General features: G+C 50.1%; 7 protein-coding genes across 7 annotated transcripts; 2 read left to right on the top strand and 5 right to left on the bottom strand.

The window, feature by feature from the left end:
- Positions 1-1,650: 1,650 nt before the first annotated feature.
- Positions 1,651-3,895, bottom strand: Z518_03765 (uncharacterized protein; the record flags this gene model as incomplete). Its single annotated transcript, XM_013417475.1, has 5 exons — positions 1,651-2,307; positions 2,964-3,389; positions 3,451-3,569; positions 3,623-3,834; positions 3,864-3,895. 5 exons carry the CDS (start codon positions 3,893-3,895, stop codon positions 1,651-1,653), a joined length of 1,446 nt encoding a protein of 481 aa, XP_013272929.1.
- Positions 3,896-5,320: 1,425 nt separating this feature from the next.
- Z518_03764 (uncharacterized protein) lies at positions 5,321-6,364 on the bottom strand (the record flags this gene model as incomplete). The annotated part of the gene is made up of 2 exons (XM_013417474.1): positions 5,321-6,151; positions 6,242-6,364. The coding sequence occupies 2 exons, from the start codon at positions 6,362-6,364 to the stop codon at positions 5,321-5,323; spliced, it is 954 nt and encodes a 317-aa protein (XP_013272928.1).
- A 1,646-nt stretch (positions 6,365-8,010) lies between these two features.
- On the top strand, positions 8,011-9,217 carry Z518_03763 (uncharacterized protein; the record flags this gene model as incomplete). The annotated part of the gene is made up of 3 exons (XM_013417473.1): positions 8,011-8,401; positions 8,451-9,000; positions 9,049-9,217. 3 exons carry the CDS (start codon positions 8,011-8,013, stop codon positions 9,215-9,217), a joined length of 1,110 nt encoding a protein of 369 aa, XP_013272927.1.
- A 600-nt stretch (positions 9,218-9,817) lies between these two features.
- Positions 9,818-10,440, bottom strand: Z518_03762 (uncharacterized protein; the record flags this gene model as incomplete). Its single annotated transcript, XM_013417472.1, has 2 exons — positions 9,818-10,242; positions 10,296-10,440. 2 exons carry the CDS (start codon positions 10,438-10,440, stop codon positions 9,818-9,820), a joined length of 570 nt encoding a protein of 189 aa, XP_013272926.1.
- Positions 10,441-11,794: 1,354 nt separating this feature from the next.
- Positions 11,795-12,094, top strand: Z518_03761 (uncharacterized protein; the record flags this gene model as incomplete). Its single annotated transcript, XM_013417471.1, has 2 exons — positions 11,795-11,951; positions 12,009-12,094. The coding sequence occupies 2 exons, from the start codon at positions 11,795-11,797 to the stop codon at positions 12,092-12,094; spliced, it is 243 nt and encodes an 80-aa protein (XP_013272925.1).
- A 1,109-nt stretch (positions 12,095-13,203) lies between these two features.
- Z518_03760 (uncharacterized protein) lies at positions 13,204-13,827 on the bottom strand (the record flags this gene model as incomplete). Its single annotated transcript, XM_013417470.1, has 3 exons — positions 13,204-13,492; positions 13,562-13,716; positions 13,777-13,827. 3 exons carry the CDS (start codon positions 13,825-13,827, stop codon positions 13,204-13,206), a joined length of 495 nt encoding a protein of 164 aa, XP_013272924.1.
- Positions 13,828-16,909: 3,082 nt separating this feature from the next.
- Positions 16,910-18,664, bottom strand: Z518_03759 (uncharacterized protein; the record flags this gene model as incomplete). The annotated part of the gene is made up of 1 exon (XM_013417469.1): positions 16,910-18,664. The coding sequence occupies one exon, from the start codon at positions 18,662-18,664 to the stop codon at positions 16,910-16,912; it is 1,755 nt and encodes a 584-aa protein (XP_013272923.1).
- Between the last annotated feature and the right edge of the window lie 31 nt (positions 18,665-18,695).

Genomic DNA, 18,695 nt, shown 5'->3' with positions numbered 1-18,695 from the left:
CAACATTTTTCTTCCTAGGAACCACTTGCTCATACCTATGCAATCACGATTTCGTTCCAAACGTAACGTCTCATATTGGAATTCAGTTTCATGATAAAACTCGCTTTGAAGACAATTGACTCGCCTTAGCGATGCCCCCCCCAAAAACACTATCAGGGGCTATGTGAGAAAATGTTCGCCTGCGTTCCTTTCTTCAACCTCACCTTCCATATAAGACAAACAGAAAGGAGATCTGGGAGAGCGTGACACTTTGGATAGGATAACTGTTCAAAGAACCAGAGGTTGAAGGTAGAATCCAGAGTCTGAGATCAAGAGGGCATGCTTAGTAGCATGGTGTAAAACAGCCTTAATCCATTAGGACAGGCATGACAAAATCCGTTGATCAAGGCCGTTGTGGAAAGGCGTTCCATTGCTGAGGCCTCCTACTCTTTTGACAGTGAGAATGACGACTTTGATGCATCTGGTGTCAGAGTGCTTTGCAGTCGGTAACGACTTCCTCACAAGTGCCGGACCTGCATTATCTTTTTGCGAATTGTCCAGCCATCCCAAGTTTTGGCAATTCTCCCGTAAACCATTCCTTAACCTTCGCTGTGCATTCAAAGAAGAATGTCCATTACAGGCGAGACTGAAAGAGCCAATGGAAAATCGCCGATTGATCCGTGAGCAAGCGGAAGGATGGACTTGATAGCTAGTCAAAACTTACATTGACCATTGTGCTTTTAAATATCTCAGCCACTCTTCCATTGAACCTTCGTCAATTGAAGCCATGGAGAGTGCCCTTTTTTTCTTTTTGCTCCAATGCTTGGCTTTGACCCAAACCTGTTATCTCGGTCAGCTGCTGAGTGTGCATCACATTAGCCTGGCCAAGCCCCGATCAGATGTGTCCCGTCCGTCTTGAATTGCCTGCAAAGTTTCAATGGTCCTCGAAATCTTGATCGACGTCGTGCTCGCTTCATGAGGTCAGTATGGTAGCACGGTTCAAATTGTGGCGTTCAAGTGGAGGCCACTTGACAGGATTTTCGACGACTACGCCTCCCCGCCCGTAGATTGTTTTGAGGGCTGAGGAGGGGTGCTGCAGAGTCGCCGATTTTCCTGTCCAATCTTTGCTTTTGATTTTCTCGGCCATCACACACACGTTTTTGCCATTGCGCAACAAGAAGCGTGTGCAGGCGATTGGACACGGCCGACAACCTCCTTCGTAGGAGCCAGGATACCCGTGCTCACCTCTGCTAACGGGCAACTACTTTATGTTATCACACTTTGACTAGGGCTGTTCGTCGAAGTCCTCTCGCAGGATCATGGTCGGTTATACTTTCTGCCTCGTGGGTGCCCCTCCAATTTCGCAGAAGCAGAAGGGTTTCTCTACTGATTCCTTTCGAGGCTTTGTCGCGTCTCCTTGCCGGCTTGCTCCGCGATGAATCAAGTTTTTCTTTCTTTTTTTTTTTTTTGCTCGCGTCCGGTTGGCTCGGCGGTGGGCGGAGTCTGCGGTAATTTTACGGCTGACAGAAATATGTCTCAGTCATGCTCGGTTCGGAAGTCCTGGGCGGCCCTCGTTCGGAAGATGGGCAGGGAAAGGGGATGGGGAGCACCACCCTTCCCACTCCCCTCAGAACGGGGCCTATGGATTTAGTCTCGGATTCTTACTGAGCATTATCGAAAATCGAGTTGGAATCGCTTCCACTTCCCGCCCATGACTCCGCAGCGGGGGCAGCCGCGGCGCATCGGCGCGTATCCTGGTTGGACGGTGACCACAGGAGAGCTGATGATCTGTCCAACGCAATCGCTGCAGACGCCACAGATACACTCCGTGCAGGCAAATGCATTTTTGAGCAACCATGGTCGACCGCACGATGCGCAATATATTTCCAGTACTTCCGATTTGCTGCCAAAGGAAGACGACTGGGAGTGCTGGTAAGGGTGTGAATGGTGTTGCAGCGGACTAGTGTTATCGTTGGAAGACGCCGACGTGGGCAGCCCGGATCCCGAGATGTGGAAATTCTGCCCAGATCCCGCGCTCTCCAATGACTCGACTGAAGGAAAAGGCTCGGGCTCGTTCGGTCCCAGGGAGTCTGGTGGCGGTGGCGTCAACGTGCGCTGCAGCGGAGAGGCATTGTACTGCCCGTGCTGAGGTTGCAGGTGATGGCCGAAGGGACGGAATCCCGGCGGTAGGGATGATCTCTTGTTCGCACCTCCACTGGCGGTGACGCTATCCGCCGCGGACAGCCTACGACCGGTCGTGGCAGTGGTGGGATGGGTGCTGGCCGCTGTAGTGCTCGCAGAGGGCGGAAAGTTTGGCGATTGTGGCATCTGTGGTCCAACGCCAAGGGCGTGTTAGCAAGGTTGATTAACGATGGTCTAACGCAAAAAGATAAAAAGTGAGGAGGTTGGTGTACACATTAATTAAATGAGAGTGCATAAACTTTTTCGTGACAGACCCCCTGGCCTGGTCCGACCACCCCCAGGATTTCGATTCCGACCGTCTGTGGCCTGACCTGAAAAGGGGGGGGAGGGGGGTTTGTAGAGGGGAAAAATAAAAAGAAAAAAAAAAAAAAAAAAATTGGCTCTTGCTTGCAAAGACATTCGTTATCCGGACAATTGTCGTCTCCTGTTGATTCCGTCCTTGAGTCGACGTCGTGGTCCTGGGAAAACCAGCAATTATGATTTGACCGGGACCATCAACCTATCTCGATTGGGGACTTTGATCAACAGCTGATTATTCCTCTTGCCCGAGAGCGGATGTGTGCTCGCTTTTCGCCATCTCCCGGTCATGCGGGAAAAATAGTAGGCCATAACAGTCGTCGTCGTTTGTTGTTTTGGTAATAGTAGTGACAGTAAAGTAGTACAAGACAGTATTCCCTTCTGGGGGTGGGAGGGGGCTTCCATCGGGGGTACATCTACAAAATCTCGATCTCTTGACAGCAGCAAGTAAACAGAGGACAATCGAAAAATGTCGTCTGACTTACGGGAGTGAGATCACGATCATCATCAGCTTCTGTAGCACTGGTCGCGGCCTCGATCAGGTCCTCCCATCTCTTGCCTTGGACCCAAGCCGCCGTTGGCGGTTCAGCAGACATAGCTTTGCGGCCTTCGACGCTCAACCTTCGGGAGAATTCTTTAGCCGAGAATTCCCTAGACTTTCCGCGTTCGTGCTTGCCCTTGCGCGCATTTTGCCCCATGGAAGGTTTTCGGGGTCGTTGTAGTTTGTCGCGCCGCTGAATGGGTGGTAAAGATGAGTACCGGCCGCTAGGTGATTGCAAAATAGATGGTAATAATTCGCGTGTGCGCGAGGGTTGGAAAGGTGGCAAGGTATCTTCGTGGAACTGTGCACGTAGTGATGGTAATTCAAGACCCGACGTATCGCGTCTGTAGTCTGAATCTGGGAACACGTCCTACGACGTGAATGAGCACAGTTCTGTCTGTCACCGTAGGCCTGTCCCTGTCGATACTTACAAAATCAGAGTCCCAGTTGTGCAGTTGTGCCAGAGCGACAGCGGCATTGGCTGTCGCTGGAGGTTGCCCAGTGAGTGTTGCTGGCTGTTCCAATAATGGGGTATGATCACTCGCATCCGCTGCTGTGTCTTAGAATCAATTATCATGGGAGTAGGTCAATGAGCCGACATACAAGGGCCTCTTCTCGCCGGCGCCACCGCCGTAGGTTGAGACGGTTGTTGTGGTCTTTGGGAGGGCGGGGTGCTGATCATCAATTGAAAACTCTCCTCGGTAGCAGGTAGTTTAGGGATGTAGTAGTCTGGATGTGCGCGTCGAATATGTTCTTGCATTGACCTGTATCGCTTTTCCTGTTGACGTTGAGTCAGTTGTGTTGTAACACGCAGGCTAGGATTGGAGGGAAAAAAAGCCCGTACCCCAATGCACCTCTTCCGGCATTGCGAGCCATCTTGGTTTGTAAGAGGACACACAACCTCATTTTCAGCATCGGTCGACACGAGAAAAGAACTGGTCAGAGCAGTTTTGGGCGGCATGGCCTTCTGCGCGGCACCGCAGGAGGGAATTAGGAGAGAGCGACGAAGAAGGGCGGCATCGATCGGACAGTCCACACAAGCTTGGCGGATGAGCTTTGAGAGAAAGGAAAATCCCGGCGACGTAATGGGTCCTTTTTCACATGTTTTGACCGGCAACACTAGAAGCAGTAAATAGTTGTGGTGAATCGAGGTCTTGAGGATTCAATGCCGCATCGATTCTTCAGCCTGGTGGACAGGGAGAGGAGGAAGAGGATGGAGGAATAGGATGCGGTGGTGGAAGAGTTGGGGTGGTAAGTGTTTAGATGCTTTGAGTGTGGGAAGAAAGAAAAGAAGCTCGAGGGGCAAAGAGCTTCTGGGCTCCCACTTTGGAGCTCCTTGGAGCTCTCGGGCTAACCCTTCCCCCCTACCTATCAGCCATACACAATTGCTGCAGTGGCGGTTAGGCTGCCCAAACCTTCGCTTCAGACTGGTAACCTCCCCTTCCTTGATCCCACCCCTCCCGCGGCGGCCAGGGACCAAACGCACCTCTCCAACCAATTCTCGCCCTCCAACACAGCTTTTCTCGATCGATGAACAGTTCCTTTGGTTTTTCACATTCTCTCACTGGATATCTGTTCTTTGGTAATTATTCAGGTACTGCCCAATCAAGCTCAATCCGACACCGCACCCACTCCACTTCTTCTTCATCCAGCTCCCGCCCACCATCCACCACTGGCAAGCTGCGATCAATGCAAATGTTCAAGATGCAAGAAAGCTAGAGCTCTGCTTGCCCCGTTTGCTGGCATGTGCATGTGCCCAACACAGCTCGTCCCCAATTGACTTTTTGGATGTTCTCCCCTTCAGACCAATCACAAATTTGCTTGGTTCCAGAGGGAGCTTGAGTACGGTCCACACGAGCTGTCAAAACCCCCCCCCCCTTTTCTTGGATATCACATCATGCAAGAGAGCTTTTTCGATTATAGTCATCAAAAATTCAAAACAGCTTCAGGCCATGCTGTCACATCGGAGTTCTCGGTGGTCCACTAGTCATCCCCCCGGGTCAGCTTAAAAATTCTAATGTGAGGAAGGGCTCCGTTTACGCTACATTCGGCGAAGTAGATATATGGTGTTCAAACAGGGACTGCATCATAATAGAATATTCTCTATGGATATATCCCTGCCCAAGTTCCCTCACGCCCACGCCTGGAGAAACCACTTATCTTCTCTGCGGCTCTGACAAGTTGGCCATTCGGCCAAGCCTCTGGCCCTGACGGTACAAAAACAATAGCTCTTCTTCGAAGACGGTTGACAGCAAACAGAATAAGACCTCACGCCAGCAACGCTGTCAATGTGAAGCCTTTTCAGAAGCCTTTGACATATCTATGCGCTTGGGTGACCTCCATCACCTCGAATCGCATGCCTACCTCAATGTTGCCTTCATTCCTAGGACAGCACAACATCCCAAAACAAGGCTTGAATTTTATGCCTTCGTCAATTCTTCGAAAACTAACCAATAGATCCCATGGCTCGTGTGGATTTTTCTCTGCCGTATCCGGGTTGACATTTGGCACTGTACAACGGGCACACCTGGCGACGACGTCGATGTCAATAGCGTTTCGATTGCCACCCACCATTGTGGTGAACAATGATGAATCTCCATTGATGCGCACCGTCTTCCATTCATCCTCGGACCATGGTTCGCCACCTTTGATAATGATATTTGGCCGGAAGCGCTCAATTGTGATCTCTTTCTCGCCTCGCTCTTTCAACCCGGTATTCAGTGCTGCCAGTGACGACTCGGATGCAATCTGGATAGGTAGCACGTCGGGAAAGTTGACGCTCTCCTGACGTCCTAGCCGCGATGGATCTCCATTCCCACGGCATATTCTGGGTTCGGGACCCTTCATCACCAAAGTCGCATCTTCACCGAAGAAGTCGGAGAAGAGACTCTTCATCTCAGGATCGGTGTACGCATATGCATCGGTGATGTGCTCCCAGATATCCACGGATACGATATTGGTGTTGGCGTCTAGCCATTCTTGGTCCGGGTGAATTGGAACCTTGACTTGTTTCTCGGTGTCGTGTTCAATGGTGATGACGAGGCTGTCTGAGTCTTGGTCGACAGCTGTATTGATCAATGTCATCTGTGGCTTGGACCGAATGGTGATGAATTTATTTTTGCTATCGACGAACTATTGCGAAAAGGCACAGTATCAGCTTACTGATTGACAGTACCCCAGAAGATCACAGAGAACTTCATCGGTTGAAGGCAGGAAACTTACCATCCACCGTCTATCCAACTCTAACCCTTGTCTGGTCAATTTCGCAGATCGAAAAGATATTCCACGGCATGATTTGATGGGATAGATTCGTAGATCAGTTATCTCGGAGACTGTGTACGTCATTGTTACTTGTCCCTGCAACTATCCTCAATGCCTTGCCTCGCTTATGAGAATTGTGGTTTGTGCATTGACGGATCGTACACTATGAGGAATTCGATCCAAAGATCCGCGATACCTCGAGCTTATCACACTGAAAACGGACGGTGGGATGATGTCGACTGGACAACGAAGTCTTTCAAGATGAATTTAGGAAGAATGCCATATACATATATAATCCTTTTCAAAAAAGAGAGAACTCGAGCCATCGACGGGGAGAGACACAATATATGAGGGGGTTTGGTGGATCTCTCCCTCATGATAATCTGCTTGGTCAGACGATTCAAAAGACAATGAATCGACTTTATTGCCATGTCCATCACAGATATTAGTAGCGAATATACACAGGTCATGCATGCCGAATTCTCTTCTTATTCCCGGACGCGGATAGCTGCATGCATTTTATCCAAAGGCTATTGGCAAGAGACTTCAATACGTCATCAAGAATTAAAACAGCGGGATTCACTCTTTACAAATTAGGCAATAAACGTTTCTGACACTATTCCATTTTCAGTGCATCCAGAGCGAAGCCGAGCTCCTTTCTCCGTGGGCTTTCGTCGTTGTTGGCGAGAGCGGAAGGAAAGGATTGTAGACATGAAGATGGAGAAATATCATAGAGAGAGATATTTCTATTCTCAGAAATTAACAACGAGCGGGAGTTGCATCAGACCAGGGGGGGCTTAATGGTTGTGGCTGTCGGTCAGTGGTGGTGTGAAGCCATTCCCCCCCTACATGCTTGCGATTTAAGGATTGACGCATATCTAGACGCTGACATGAGGCCGGTACCCCTGGGGACGGTGGAACGGGATGAAGGCAACATCAGGTTTAGGACTCGGGGTGAGATGATCGGAGGCCCTGGCATGAATGGAAACAGAACCCTCGGAGCAAGCATATTGTCAGGCCATCAACTAGCAAAATACACCTGTGACAAAATTGATCAACAACGAACGGAGAAATCTAGATATGGCGGATTTCTGCTCCACCCACGAGATCAGTCGCGGTCGCTCCGAATAGTGGGGGAGTGTACATGGAAGGAAGCCAGTGCTGGAAGACTTTTCTCTTGATCATTGTCCCTCATTTTCATCCAAGGAATTCTTGTAGGGATGAGAGTGAGTACTGTTAAGAAGTGATTTCTAGAGAGAAGTCAAGAAGAATGTTAGAATGCTGAATGAATGAAGCCCGAGAAGACTGTCCTGTTGTCGCCGTGTGGTTGGCTCGAAGTGCGCATTGTGACCCACTCTTGCGGACCCGGCTCCAAGGACAGTGCGCTTCTTTTGGACAACAACACCGAGCCAAACACGTCCTAGTATATACCGGAGCTCGCCGCCATTCGGGCAGCAAAGACCATTGCAGTTGTATACAGGGTCATGACGATCGCCTCAGAAAGGTGCTGCCTGTCAGATTGATCGGATTTCAGGCGTGTTTCCCGATCAGTGCAACCGAAGGACTCTTGGCCTGGGAGGGTGTGCTCTCCCACTGCTCGTAACTTTATCGGATAATGTCTGGCCTCTCTACTGAACTAGCCTTCTCCAGGTCTGTCATCAGAGATAATAGGGGGTTAGCCTCTTCAGACGGTATTGCAAAGTAGAGAGGCCTTCCCCAGCGACATCAAGATGTCGACAATCAGTCAAATTGAGCAGCCGACTTTTGCGAAACTCGAACTTCGTACTGCTTATGGCCCGGTCTTTCGCGACGTCTTAACAAGCCCACCGCGTGAAAGTCGAGTGGACGAGATACCGTTGATTGATATCAGTCCGATATACGGTGACCTCGAGGCTCGAAAAGCGTTGGCTCAAAAAATCAGGTTTGCAGCAGAGAACACCGGGTTCTTCTATATCCAAAACCACGGCATTCCAGAAGCTGTGATCGACGCGGCCTTGGACGCTTCAAAGGCCTTCTTCGCGCAATCCGAAGATAAGAAGATGCTGGTCTCGAAATCCAAGGGAAAATGGTACAACGGATATCATGCGAAAAACACTGGTATGGCGAGCCCGACGGAAGGATGTGAGTGAATTGTAGTATCGTCCAATAGCACGTTATCTGACAGCGATAGTGGACCATCGAGAAGCCTTCGGCTGGCGTTATGAGCCCCAATATGATCCAGATCCTAAAGATCCAAATAGCGTCCCGCCAGAAGTTTGGCCGTACATTCGGGGAGAAAATTATGTATGGGAAGGGACAGAGCACTTGCCGGGGTTCAAAGATGCTTGCATCACTTACTGGCAAGAGTGCTTAAAGCTCAGCCGCAGACTCGTCCGGATTTTTGCTCTCTGCCTCGATCTTCCCGAAGACTATTTCGATTCTGTAACAACGTATCCAGGTAGTGATGGTGTCTTCAATTATTACCCCGCCATGTCAGCAGAAGCGGCGGCAAATAGTCAAGATATCGGCCTGGGCTCACATACCGATCTTCAATGTTTCACATTGCTGTGGCAAGATATGAGTGGTGGACTCCAGGTGCTTAATAGCGACGGGCAGTGGATCAAAGCCTCGCCAATCCAAGGCACATTTGTGGTGAACATTGGCGATTATTTGATGCGCTTGACGAATGATCAATTCCAGTCGACTGTGCACAGAGTATACAATCGTTCCACCATTGACAGGTCTGCTGATTTTTTACCATCTTGATAATTGCGCTGACGTTAACAAAGGTACTCGATGCCTTTCTTCTTCGGTTTCAATTTTAACGAAACATGCGGCGTCCTTCCTAGCTGCACCGATGAAAACAATCCACCAAAGTACGAGCCAATTTCTTGCGGAGAGTGGTGTCAGTTGAGGTTTCAGCAGACTGATGTAGGTTCCAAGGTGGCCGTCCATTAGGAGTGCTGAATTGCATTTTATAATGTCCACGTGTAGTTCTCGTTGTTGCTGTGTGCCTCGTGCATCGCCACCAATAAATTTCTCTGGCGCTATGACTGTTTAATGCAAGATTCTGCTACTGTTATGGCATGTCAGCGTCCTTGGGCAGCAAGGCCTTGTTGCTTTGGGCAATGGAATACTCATGGAATGATGTAAAATACCGTGAAACGTGGCGGACGAGGTCAAGCAATCGAGGCAAGTATCCACCGCAATCGGCCAAAAAGGGGCAAGCAAAGGCTGAATGCAGTGCACTCTTATCTGATGTACCAGATTTTCCGGCAAAACAAGAGTCAGATTGTCCACGAGCCTTCTCTTTTGGGGGGGGGGAAGAGGAGGGTAGATTCCGGCGTATCGAAGACTGGAGCCGAAAGGCGGCTCGAGATATTAACAGAAAACAAGGCTAAAAAGCTGAGGACTGAGTCGGGTGGTGACCGAGTAAGACCAATATCTGTTGGAGATTTTCTTCCGAAAGGAGGCTTGGGTCTAGTCCGCCATTTTATCACTGTATCCCTCTTCCAGACTTCACATCTGAAGCGTGCTGTCAGTTATGACGAAGCTGGTCTATTTTGCCCATTCTGGTGCTTTATCGTTTGCCTCTCCGACGTCCAAAGCAACCAAGAACCGGCTAACCATGTTATAGCTTGCAATTGTAGCGGTAAGCTCGACCATTTCTTGATCGCTGAATCCTGCTCCTTTCACCTCGTCGAACAGACTTTGAGGGACGGACACCTCTCGAGTCATGGCATCGGCGTATCTTAGAACTGCCCATTGACGATTATCGAGAGCACCCTGAGAGGCGGGATACAATTGTTTAACGACAGCAAGTTTCTCTTCAGAGAAGCCCGGAGATTTGAGGAGGATGGGGGAATGGGCATTCCATTCGTACCACGCGCGATTGATCAAGGCAGGACGGCAAATCGCAATTTCGCGTATATCCTCCGGGAGGGAATTCTTGGTGCGTATGGCGCCGAGGAGGGCGTTCCAACCTGTACCATGAGAGTTGAGAAAGCAGTATCATATGTGAAGGGACTGAACTGACCATCTGCAACTTTGGGGGCATGAAGCAGAGTCAGGTCCAGAGCAATCAAGCCCATGGCACCTCGACGGGCCTTGACTCGTTCCAGGACCTCTTGGTCTTCGGCGGAGAGGTCCGTTGGTGGATTGGGAACGTAATTGAGACGCATGGTTTCAAGTTAGCTGCTTTCCTTGATTTGGTCAGTGTGCAAAGACGTTCGCGGATAGGCGAGATTGCGATCTGGACCACTGGGCAATGAGCGAGATTCTCTGCTCAACTTCGACACTCAATATAAAACGACTTGTCCCGCGGTCCATCCCATAACTCGGAGCGCAGTGCGGGGAGGCTCCTCATTCTGCCCGTCTGCGTTCTCCAACCGCGGAATCTTTGCGATGACTTGCATAATGATGGACGAAAGTACCTGATCAATACTCCATATCGAGTTGTTGCTCTTCACACTCTGGCAAATTTGGGCCCAAATTCTACAGTTTTCGTCTTTTGGCCTAGGTAATTCTTTTGTGGACACACGGAATTATGAACACACTCGTTCCAGTGGTGATCATTCCGCATAAAGGCCACGAGAAGCTTTTTTGGGGGTGTAACTTCGTAAGCCGTCCGCGGTCTGGCGTTCTGGCCTAAGGGAAGGCTGTTTTATCGGTTACTGACTTATTTTGCATATTTGAGCCCCACTGATTCGCCAGATTGAGGAGGTGGTGTGAGGTCACTGAAAGACAATCGGAGGCGTGGTATGTGCGTTTGATTCATGTCGAATCTTAAAGGGCACCGCTTGACGATCCACAGGTTTCAAAAAGGTACAAAGGATTCCAAGAGCAAAGTGAAACAAGTATCTAAGATTTCAACGGTGTTTCAAACCTGAAGAGCGGGCATGTGGAAATTGAGAAACAAGGAGATGACCCCCGGACTGCAGCCGGGGCGCAGGCTGACTTATCACTAGTACCCACGCAGTACCTGCTATCATCACCATGTCACCGTTCGACAAACAAGCGACGAGACCTCTGAACCACCCTCTCCCACTTCCCATCACAATTGGCAATACCTCACCACCCCAAGCTGCTAGCACTTCAACAACCTCCCGTAGTCCAGCCGACAATTCCCAGGCTTCTCTCCATTGTCCAATCCTCCACTTCACCTCGCCTCATTCTCTACCGTCACGAGACAAAGCGAACCCCCCTTTTCAACTTTGCCATCTCACTCTGGCGCAAGCCATCGCTCTTGCGTCACTTGCACAACATCGTTCTAATCCTATCATCCCATCCCGCCCGCTTCCTATCGAACCGATCCAAAATCTCTTGCCTGCTCGTCCAATAGTCTATCCACCTACTTAAACCTGCTCTTCCCCAGGCCCGAATCTCTCTCAAGCCCACATGCCTGGAATTCGTACGTCTTCTCTCTGAAATTCCTCCTTAATACCTCCCCGGGTTTTCTCTGGATTATTTTTTTTCCCTCCAAGGTGCATTCATCTCTCTTCTAATACCGGTCTCTGAATCATAGCCCTCGACGCAATGGACAAGATCAAGGCACTCTTCAAGCGCAAGAAGGATAAGGGTACTACCAGCACAAAGACCGATACCAATGGAACTGCTGCCACTGCGTCAAAACCTACTCCCACAGATACCGCGGCTGCTCCATCCACCAGTACTCCGGCTACGGCTCCTGCCGGTGAGTTTATGAGGCGAATCTCCCGATCTGTATATTTCAGACCTAACCACGCTGTAGACGCTGCTCCAGCCGATACTCCTGCTGCCGACAAGCCAGCCGAGCCAGCTCCGGCTGATGCTCCCGCAGCCGAGCCTGCAAAATAAAAGCATTCTCTCGTGAAGGTGATGGATCATAGATAGCCTCTGTTCCGGCCAGCCCCGACGGCAATGCGCTAGCACAGCGAGAAAGTCTATCTCCATTGGAATGCGTGACCTGAGCTCAGTCGAGCATTGAGGCCCTTTGCACAGATCGTTGAAACATTTACCGGCTTTTGCTTCTATTCATTGTCAGTCGAGAGCGTCTAATCAACTTTATACCCCCCTTTTGGCGCCAACGCGAATCAAATATAACACCTCCCACCCATTCATTTTCAACATACAACTTGCCACAATGGAACGCCAAACAGCTGGGCTACAGGCCGAACGGACATTGCTTTCCTTTCCAATATCCAACAATTGAGATACCCCCCCACTCTGTCCAGCAATAAGCGAAGCGGCACGGTCCCATGTTCAGAGATACCCCCAAGTCCTTCAGATAGTTCTCTTTTATTCGTCAAGCATAGGAATCATAGTTGACTTTTGACATAATTCCAGTCTTTCTGGCTCCGTTAAATCCGACGTCCTACTTAGATTGTAACTATAGTGATTAATGTACCGTGGTTCCAGCCTTAGGTCAGTTCGTACTCTCCCCCCTGTTGTCCCCCTGTGTTTATTAATACACTTTGTCGAAATCATCTGTTTCCTACCTCCATCTCACATTTGAAGCCGAAAAGCGACGAGTCAACCCAAATATCTGTCAAAATATCTAATTTGTACTCCCAAGCGTAAGCGAGGATAAACAACGTGGAGCCCTGCAATGAGAGTTACCCTGCTTTCGTGCACATTTTTTGCCCACACAAGACCACCGTTCGGTACCGATTATGGGTCGCGCCTAGCGATCGCTACTGAAAGGAGCGCTCAATGTTAGCGGGCGGACTTCACCAAGATCTCAACCTCTTGTGACTTTTTCGATTAGCCTGACCATTCATGGGGCGTGCAATTCGAGCGATTCGTTAAGCTCCATCGTCTAGAGTACGAATGGTAGGGCACCTGGAGATGGCTCCCCGAAACTTCATCCCGCAAAAATGCAGTGCCGTACCACTGGTGTATTAGTGTTCTGTGTGGAGGTTGAGGTTTAGGTGTCTTGAAGTCAGGGGATAGCTTTTTCCGTTCATTCAGCGCAAATTGACGTCGAGTTTGACAAGCACCGAAGAATCTTGATTCTTATGAATGCCATTGATGCCGGCAGCGAACGAGCTCTTGCTTCTTAATGACTGGGCATCTTTCGATGTAGGTCGGGACGCAGGATAGATTCGAATTGATCGCTTCGATTTGTCGCCCGGTATCAGGGAAAGAAGAATATCGTGATGCGAGGAGGACGCGGTGCTCTCGGTCTGTCCGTTGATCTGAGAGGAGGACATAGTGAGACTTCTGTGTTGATGTGGAAATATTTCGACAATTTGGCTTAAAGATTGGGGTCATTAGTATAGTCAACTGGTTTCCGGGCCTTAAAAATTGGATTCCGGAACATACTCGCTCGCCCATCTGGTGATATTATCGAGAGCTTCTTGTTCGCGCTGGACTTCCTCAGGGCTCATAACGTTCTGAGAGGGGGCGCTCGATGCGCCCCAGGTCCCATAGCTGTGAGCGCCTGTCAAGTCATCGTACAACAGGCGAGAGTGGTCAGCCTGTAGGTTTGTTCAGTTAGTGTGGTTGTTGTTGAGATCCGCTTGCAGGTTATCACGTACATCGTCGTGAGTGTGACGGCGCAGGCCCAAGCAAGAGAGACATGCTCCCATATTTGTAGAGAATGCTGCGCGATTGCAGCTGTTCTGCTACATGGGGGTTAGAGAAGAAACTATAACGCTGCCAAATTGGACATATTGGCCTTGACACCAGTCAGGGAAAAGGGTTACAATGCCAGTCAGTGATGCATTGCAGGAGGCCGACTGACACGGTCCACCCCAGTAGCGTCAGAGGATACAGTTCTCATAAAAGTATTTCCGTTCCGAGGCCTACGACTTCCCTGTCCTTTGATTCGCTCTCCGTGTTCCCTTAAATGCTGCTCAATCCCTTCAATTTAGCTCTAGTCTGACGACAAGCGCCCACTGACTTCGAATGGCTCTGAAAGAATGTTGATTCCTTCACCGGATGCCATGGGCTCGGTACCAGTCTACCACATCAGAAGTTTCTACAACCAACAACTCCTCCGCATCTGAATTACCTTATTCTACAGCCCGAGAGCTACTTCTCTAGCTTGTCAGTAGCTAGATCAGATACCACATGGGCGGGCAGTTCGTGTTGTGTGGCCCTTTGACACCGCCATGAGGAGGAAGAATTCAATATCAAACCTAAACGCAGCAAGGCATCAAGATTTGAGATTCATGAGATCGTTCAAGTTTTTGATGAAACACTCCTCATTCACTTGTCTTCCCTTTGTGATGAATTGATTTCTACCTTGAGAATGCCATTCTCGTTATTGCTTTGCCCATCCATGCTCCTTGCGTCTGGGACATCTGCATGCCAAGCGTCAAGAAATCTACGCCCAACTCACCCCTAGATTTAATCAAGTATTAAAAGGCAGCCAGGAAAGGTAACAGGTGCAGCTTCGCTCTTGTGGTCAACTATGTGACAACCTAACTCATCAACTGCAGGCAATCCAGCCACTACCTACGCCAACGTTCACTTCGCTATGATCAGACTTCCAAGCCGCCAACTCCTCAAGGCTCTTCACAGTCCGCCCGGCCATCCTCTTCGTAATCTTCGCCGTCCGCTTCCTAACCATCTCTACCGCTCTCTTCCTAATCCTCTCCGCCGTCCTCTTCAGCAACGTCATTTCCACGATGAACAGGTCCCGTTTTCAGGCCCTCCAAGCTATGCGACCATCACCAAGCGTTTCAGTCCTTTGAGTCCAAATCCAATTCCTCGAAGAACCGACAAAATGTGATGCCGATAAAGTGGCAGAAAGTGTTCGTGGTTTTGTCTACGGTCGGAAATTCCGCCAAATATTTCCATGCGTGCTCAGCATCGAAGAGAAGGCCCGTTGGGTTTTTTTTATGGTGGACAGTGGTGCGCCACTGACTTACATCTCAACTCATGTCAGTGAGGGTCCATATCGAAACGATATCTGGCTACTAACTCGGCTCTAGGTGGCCAAGGCTTTTTGATCTCAACTTAGAAGAGGATCCTTGGAATGCGAAAATCGCTGGACACTCCCACGCCATTTACGTATCCCCCCCCCAAGTTCACACTTTTCCGAGATCAACATTCTCGGCGGTGACTTCTGCACCATGAATCGACTCCGACCCTGGATTGACGATGACAATCGAACGGTGACATATTATATTGGGAAGAAGTGGGAGGTCTCTCCTAAGCTATGATATCGGTCTCTGGGCAACAAATAGTATGCTGGCTGGTACCATTATGGAATGTGATCGGTCCAACGACACAGGTGTTGGAAAAGCCAAGTTCTGAGCCAAATGCAGCTACGTCTGTGGTCGCACGTACGCAGACAGCAGTTTCCGTGGGGCTCCATCGGTTAGGAATTACCCAGAGGGATGCGCTCGTCACTGCGACACCCTAAATCAAAATCAAGGTGCCGGAACCTGTGCGGGTGTTGTCCTTTGATCCAACCACAAACGTCGACAATTGCGGAGTTCTCCGAAGCCTTGATGGACTAATTGGCAACACCAAATACGCGGCATTACAGCTTACTCGCGATCCAAATGGTGAGAAAAGATGTCAGTTCATCAGCCCTGGGACCACCGAGGCTTCAACAACGACTAAAGGCTTTTCATCGTCCTCGACCATCGACCCCACTACGATTGAGCTCCACAAGATTTGAAACTGCTCCCACGACTTCTGCCAGCACAACGGCCGGGTCACAAAAGACGACCTCCACCTCTGTGAGTGTTTCATTGTCTACAGCAGGATCATGCAGTCACAGTTCTCGCAGCTGTCACTCCTCGAGGACTTCTTGGCCTACCAAATGGCCGAACGGCAACCAGCGGGAATGTCACCCCTCATCAACCAGCTCTCGTGCCAGCTCAGTCACCACAGGGCTTGATGAGCACCATCACTGCCGCAACTACTCCAGAGACCTCTGCTAGCATGAGCAAAACGACGACTGGTTACTTGAACAGTACTACTACAGGCGCATCGAATACAACGTCCATCACAGTTTTAGTGTCTGCCCCAACAACCACAAGCACCTATATCAACTCTTCCACCACCTCCAGCAGCTATCCAGCTACTACTGTCACAGTCTCTGGATATCCAGGCAGTGCCAACTTCGATCGTGACTGGTGATGCTTCTGTGATAGCGACAGCGATGGGGCCCAACTATTACTGTTCTAGCGATCATCCCCTCCACGGTCACCAAATACAGGACTACAAGGGAAATGGGCCAATGTTACAGACGTAAGAACTAGACACACAACCATTACGGAAATAGAGACTTATTCTTACACGTTAGCCTCCACTTCTACAAATATTGCTACTGCCATCGTGACAATGATTCCAACTTACGGACGATGGGGACAAATCCATCCTTGCTAGGCTAATAGCGAATAAGGGTTGCTTTGGACGGAATGACGAGGGATATCGCCGCCGCAGGACATGTGTTTCGGGACGATTGGCATTCGAATTGAGACACAAGATTTGAAATTCGGCTTTAGGAGCCAAGAATGTTATCGTAGTTTGGCTTCGGAATCTAGGGGTCTCAGTGACTCAGAAATGTTGCAATTCTAGATGTAGACTTCGGTTTGGGCAAAAGTGATTGTTCAACAATCTCTCCAGAGAGTCTCTCTAGTCTATCGCATCGTCGAGTCTACCTGATGTCACATTCTCGATATCTCTTGAATCCAGAGTTAGGTCGACGGGTCATAGTTTACTCTCTCTTACATTTTGCTTGCTGCTCCAAACCTGCACGTTCTTGTCTTCGAGATAGTTCAGAGGGAAATAATGTGGTCCCAGAATTTTCTTGACTACCTTTCCTGTTCCACTCTTTGGCAACTCGCCTTCAATGACGCGCAACAGCGTAGGTAACTTGTAGCTGGCAAGACGACTTCGCACGTCGCTACGAAGGTCGTTCAGTTTCAGGACGTTAGGGCTCCTGTTGTTCGTCTTGTTGAACTCTTGGGCAACCTTGTCATTCCGCAGCGACACAACTGCACCAACACGCTGGCCAAACTCTTCATCAGGGACACCGACCACCATGACCTCACCAAGATAAGGCAAGGCCAGAAGCTCCCTTTCAATATCCAGGGCCGAGATTTTGTAGCCTCCAGATTTAATGATGTCGACAGAGGCCCGGCCAACAATGAAATAATACTTGCCTTCTCGGCGAGCCACGTCCCCGGATCTGAAGTAGCCATCGGCGTCATGGGCATTCGCAGTGGCTTCCCGGTCGTGGAGGTACTTTGAAAACATGTTGAAGGATTTGGCGAGCACTTCACCCTCCTCTCCATCGGATAGCTTGATGTCAACTCCGTAGGCCAATTCTCCGACAGAGCCATCTGGGATCTTCTCTGCGGGATCGACAGACATGTTGAAAATGACACCCAGTTCAGTGGATCCGTACCGTTGTACAATCCGGCGGCCGTTCATGAGGTTTGTCCAGAAATTATTGATCGGTTTGGGCAATGCAGAGGTTCCACAGAGGCAGACTTTGAACGCTGCGGCTGCAGCCTTGTATGTCTCGGCTTCATGAGGAGGAAGGTTGGTCGCGTGCTCCTGATAATATCGCATCATCCTCATGTAGATGGTAGGTACGCCCGTGAAGTGGGTCAAACCGCCCTTCCTCCAGCGATTCCAAGTCCACTCCGGGTCAAAGCTTCCAGATTTGAACTCGATGCATGCTCCCGATTGAATGAAAGGGAAAAATGACACCCAGATCCCTGTTGCGTGGTGGACTGGTAGCAGGTGAAGAAGAACATCAGTCTCCTGTAGTCCAATGTACTGCGCAAAGCACAGTGAGCCATCTCCCATGGCCGCCCGACGCAGGACTGCTCCTTTTGGTGGGCCAGTCGTCCCGGATGTGAAAATGACCACGCCGGGAGCATTGGGATCGTGGTATCGGTTTGAAGAGATCTTGATACTGTCAAGTGGAGCAGGAGTCTCGTTTTCTATGGATCTGATGGGTACGGAGATGAAGTCTGGGTTGCTTGTGCTGCGGATCTCTTTTGCTACTGCCTCGCCTAGAGCAAGGGCTGGAGTAGCGGTAACAACAGCAACGGACCTGGCCTTGTTGACGTAGTAGGAGGCTTCTTTCACAGGCTGAGCAGTACTAAAAGGGCTGACGGCCGCACCCAGAGCCATGATGGCTAAAACGCCCACGGCAAACTCATACCCTCCTGGGGCAAGGATGCTGATGTAGACTTCGCGCCCATTATGCAGGTCATCGAGGGTGTGCGGCCTGAGACAACTTCTCAAGACGCGACGTAGATTGAGCGTATCGCTCAATAACTCAGCAGCGGTCCTCTCAACGCCGGCATTGACGTCGCGTATCGCCGGCCTGGGCTTCGGACGATGTGCCAGGGTCAACAAGCGGGTGAACAGGGGATCGGCGGGAAGAAGGGTGTCTCCCCCGTGACTTGGCACGAAGTCGGTCCTATCGAAAGGGGCTTCCTCCTTCATCTTGGCCGCTACAAAGGAGCATCTTCTTTTG

Source organism: Rhinocladiella mackenziei (genome assembly GCF_000835555.1).
Source record: "Rhinocladiella mackenziei CBS 650.93 unplaced genomic scaffold supercont1.3, whole genome shotgun sequence".
Taxonomy (NCBI): Eukaryota; Fungi; Ascomycota; class Eurotiomycetes; order Chaetothyriales; family Herpotrichiellaceae; genus Rhinocladiella; species Rhinocladiella mackenziei.
The sequence above is the reverse complement of the archived record's forward strand: the minus strand, read 5'-3'. Positions and strand labels throughout refer to the sequence as shown.